General features: G+C 56.9%; 1 protein-coding gene across 1 annotated transcript in view; it reads left to right on the top strand.

Annotated features, from left to right (window-relative positions):
• The first annotated feature begins 2,924 nt into the window (after positions 1-2,924).
• The window catches only part of LOC101657129 (fukutin related protein), a 3,666-nt gene continuing 2,506 nt past the window's right edge, over positions 2,925-4,084 (top strand). Inside the window, 1 exon segment of the mRNA XM_030886404.2 lies at positions 2,925-4,084. This exon segment is cut by the window's right edge and continues 13 nt beyond it. Coding sequence (XP_030742264.1) covers positions 3,402-4,084 — 683 coding nt within the window. The 5' untranslated portion in view covers positions 2,925-3,401.

Raw genomic sequence — 4,084 nt, 5'->3', positions numbered from 1 at the left:
TTGCATAGGCTGGTGTGCTTCTTCCATGTGGGCTTTGTTGCTTCTGAGCTTGATGGCCGCTTGATTACCTTCAAGCCTTTAAGACCCCAACGGCTGCCCATCTTAAGGAGAACGTCTCATCTTTTCCCCTTGGAGCAGCCAGTGAGTTTAAACCTTGTGGCTGTCAGCTGAGCACTTGGATCATTGTTCCACTCAGCTCCTTTTCCAAAGCATAGGGTTTAAGAATCGCGACATATGTTTTTAGGGAGCCAATCGAATCCACCACGATCCCCAAGGCCAAGAACTGGACCTGGCCTATTGCGGGAGTTCAACAAATCCATATTGAAGAGTAAAGGCTGTAGGATGCCACTACAGTCCCCAGGAGCCCTGGTGGCGGTGTAGTGGGTTACAGGTTGGGCTGCCAAGTGCAAGGTCAGCAGTTCAAAACCACTAGCCTCTCCAAGGGAGAAAGACGAGGCTTTCTACTCCTGGAAAGATCTGCAGTCTCATCAAGATTCACAGCTGTGAGTCTGAGTTTGGATGGTGCAAGAGCGTGAGTGCTTGACTCCAGCATCAAGGGCTGAAGGTTTGAATCTTCCCAGAGGCACCTCAGAAGAAAGACCTGGCACCTCTCTCTAGAAGGGCTCAGCCATCAAGCCCGACAGGGTGCAGTGTCACTCTGACACAGGTGCATGGCCATGAGTTGGCATTCACCCAACGGCAGCTGTTTCCAGCTGATGCCTGCTGGGTGTAAAAATGAGGAAATCACGTGGAAAGGGCCATTCCCCCATCCCGGGATGGGGAGAGGGGCAGACACCACCCCTGGTGGGAGAGGAAATGAGACAGGGCAGGGCCAAGGCCTAGGCCCCGGGCAGTTCCCAGCCTGTGTAGATGCACAGAAACCCTGACCTTGCCATCATTTTTTTCACCAAGTCCAGTCTCACTGCGCTCTGGAGACACAAAGTGACAGAGACAGCCCTGGTCCTGCCTTTCCAGGTCTCTCAGTCCCTCAAGGGAGACAGACCAGAGTGTAATTGCCCTGAGGGGAACAGGCAGGGGTCAGGGAAGGCTTTCTGGAGGGAGCAACATTCTGAAGCATAAGTAGTTTCTAAGAGGTGCGTGGGAAGAGAAGCTGCTGCTTCCAGGCAGAGGGAACAGACTATGCAAAGGCCGAGGCACATGGCATGCTGGTGGCCTAGTGGGCTGTGCACTAAGCTGCTAATCGAAAGGTCAGCAGTTCAAAACCACCAGCAGCTCCGCAGGAGAAAGACAAGGTTTTCTACTTCTGGTAAAGACTGAGTGTTGGAAACCCACGGGCCGTTCGACTCTGTCTTATGGGGTTGTTGAGTTGGCAACATCTCAATGGCACTGAATTTGGTTTGAGGTTTGAAGTTGGTGCCACAAGACCTGCTGGAGGATGAGACGTCTAGGCTGTCTGAGAGGTCGAGTTTGGGGAGGGTACCGCCAAGGGCCAGGACACACAGAGCTGTGCAGGGTGCGGGAAGATACTTAAAACTTCCTCTCCAGGGCACCGGGGAGCTATGGCTAACTCCTGAGCAGGGGAGAGACAGGTCCGATTGTGCTTTAGGAAGATCCGTCTAGTTGCCATGAGGAAGGGGACTGTGTGGAGACAGGACTGGGGCAGGAGACCAGGAGGGGCCTAGGGGAGTGGGGGTTAGGGGCTGGGTGAGGGATGCAGGCTCTGGGCATAGGAAGGAGGAGTCAGAAGGATTTTAGAAAGTAGAAGGGTGCAGTGATTGGCTGGGTCTCTGATGCTCCCCCTTGGTGGGGGGGCAGGCTGCCAATGCCAATGCCGGAATCATTCCAAGTAGGCTCTAAAACGGTGGGTTCGAACTAATAACCTTTCCATTAGCAGTGGACTGCTTACTCCGCTGCTCCACCAGGACTCATCTGGGAAGATCAGAGACTTACAAAAACCTTCCTTTGGAAACGGAGCTGGAGGAAGAGGAGGCCGTGCGCTCCCTTAAAGACTACAAAAGTCTCGGGCACCCACAGGAGCAGTTCAACTCTGTCCTTCCTTCAGGGTGGCCCCGAGTGGAGTTTGAACCGCAATCCACTCGCGATGGCTGTGAGTTTGGTTTCGTGCTTCGAGCAGATACTCAGCCTGTGCACAGAACTTGGCATCTCCACCCCTTGCCTGGGACAGTGCCCTCTGGGGGTCACCTGGGAAGATAGTCCGAAACTGGGAGGGGGCACTCTAAGGTTTCTCCCAGTATAGTGGGTTTTTGTTTTTTTTCTTCTCTTCCATGTTATTTTTATTTATTTACTTATTTTTCCAGTTAGCTGCCAACATTTAAAACTTGGGTTAGAGCTGATTAGTAAAGATTGGATTTTTTCCCCACCTCTGGCTTTTCTTGCAAAAACTCAAGCACTTTGGTTGACCACGAGGAAGGCTAACCTAATGATAGAGGATTTGGGAATCTTCGGTCTAGGGATAGGTATGATGGCTAAAGCCCAAGGGCACGGCATCCCTTTGGCCAGGAGGTGTCCAGGGGAGAACCAGGGGTTTGGAAGGCAGAGGGGAGGGGAGGGCTGGCTTCTTAGAGCACGTGAAAGGGAGGTGTTTATAAGCCAACTGGAATGAAAAGGAGACAGAGACTGGAAAAGTGGAACCGACCGAGGTAGAGAGGAAACTCACAAAACCTCGATGCCACCCGGTCAATTCTGACCCATAGTCACGCTACAGGAGAGGGTAGAACGGCCCCTGTGGGTTTCCACAAGCCCCTTCTCCCCTCCCTCCCCCCCTCCAGGGCTCCTGAGGAGGAAGAAGTGACTTATTTGAAAAAAAGCTTTTATTTACCTCCAAAGCCCCCTGCCGGCATAGGTTCCCAGTTGGGCCCCTAACCAGGAGGTCAGTAGTTTGAACCCACCTGGCGCTCCAGTAAAGATGGACAGCCTCAGAAACCCACAGGGACAGTTCTACTCGGTCCTACAGCGCCCCTGTGAGTCGGCATCAACTCGGTGGCGGTGTTTGTTTTTTTAGTTTCTTCCAAGACCGACAGCCTTAGGAAACCCTCGGGAGCAGTTCAACTCGTCCACGTGGGCTGGTTCCGAGTCAAAACTGACTTGATGGCAGTGTGTACTGTATACCGGCCTCTGTGCCCAGGGTCTGGACCCAGTGGGGCGGGTTGGGGGAGAGGCTGCACAGAGCTGTCCCCAGCGTGGGATGATTCAGAGCGAAGGGCTGGGGGAGGAGACGCCAGAAGATTGAACAAGCCCAGAAGGGCCCACGACAATAGCTGAAACCAAATATGGGGAAGGGGCCTGAGCGACAGCAAGGCGCGTGCGTGGGAGCGAGCATGTGATGATTCTGAATTGCTGCAACCAGCTTCAGCCCCCTCCCGTTCTCTCCTCTCTCTCCAGAATGCCCCGAGGCCCAGAGAGGGCCTGAGGCCAGCCCCATGCGGCTCACCCGCTGCCAGGCTGCCTTAGCGGCTGCCATCATCCTTAACCTTCTCGTCCTCTTGTATGTCTCCTGGCTTCAACACCAGCCCAGGAGCGCCCGGGCGCGGGGCTCCCGTCGGGGGTCCCCCACCAGTCCGCGGGTTACCATCCTAGTGCGGGAATTCGAGGCCTTCGACAATGCCGTCCCAGAGCTCGTAGAGTCCTTCCTGCACCAGGACCCAACCCAGCCAGTAGTGGTGGCAGCGGACACCCTCCCCTACCCGCCCCTGGCCCTGCCCCGCCTCCCCAACGTCCGCCTGGCGCTGCTTCAGCCCGCCCTGGACCGGCCCGCCGCTGCCTCGCGCCCGGAGACCTACGTGGCCACTGAGTTCGTGGCCCTGGTGCCTGATGGGGCCAGGGCCGAGGCCCCGGGCCAGCTGGAGCGCATGGTGGAGGCGCTCCGCGCCGGAGGTAGCCGCCTGGTGGCCGCGCCCGTGGCCACGGCCAACCCCGCACGCTGCCTAGCCTTGAACGTCAGCCTGCGCGAATGGACGGCCCGCTACGGCCCGGCGCCCAACGCGCCCCTCTGCGACGCCCTGGACGGGGACGCCGTGGTGCTGCTGCGCGCGCGCGACCTCTTCAACCTCTCGGCGCCCCTGGCGCGGCCGCTGGGCACCGGCCTCTTCCTGCAGACGGCCCT

This window comes from Echinops telfairi, unplaced genomic scaffold, assembly GCF_000313985.2.
Source record: "Echinops telfairi isolate 266 unplaced genomic scaffold, ASM31398v2 ScPeMD7_655;HRSCAF=1070, whole genome shotgun sequence".
Taxonomy (NCBI): Eukaryota; Metazoa; Chordata; class Mammalia; order Afrosoricida; family Tenrecidae; genus Echinops; species Echinops telfairi.
Note: the sequence above shows the minus strand (reverse complement) of the source record. Positions and strands in the feature narration are given on the sequence as shown.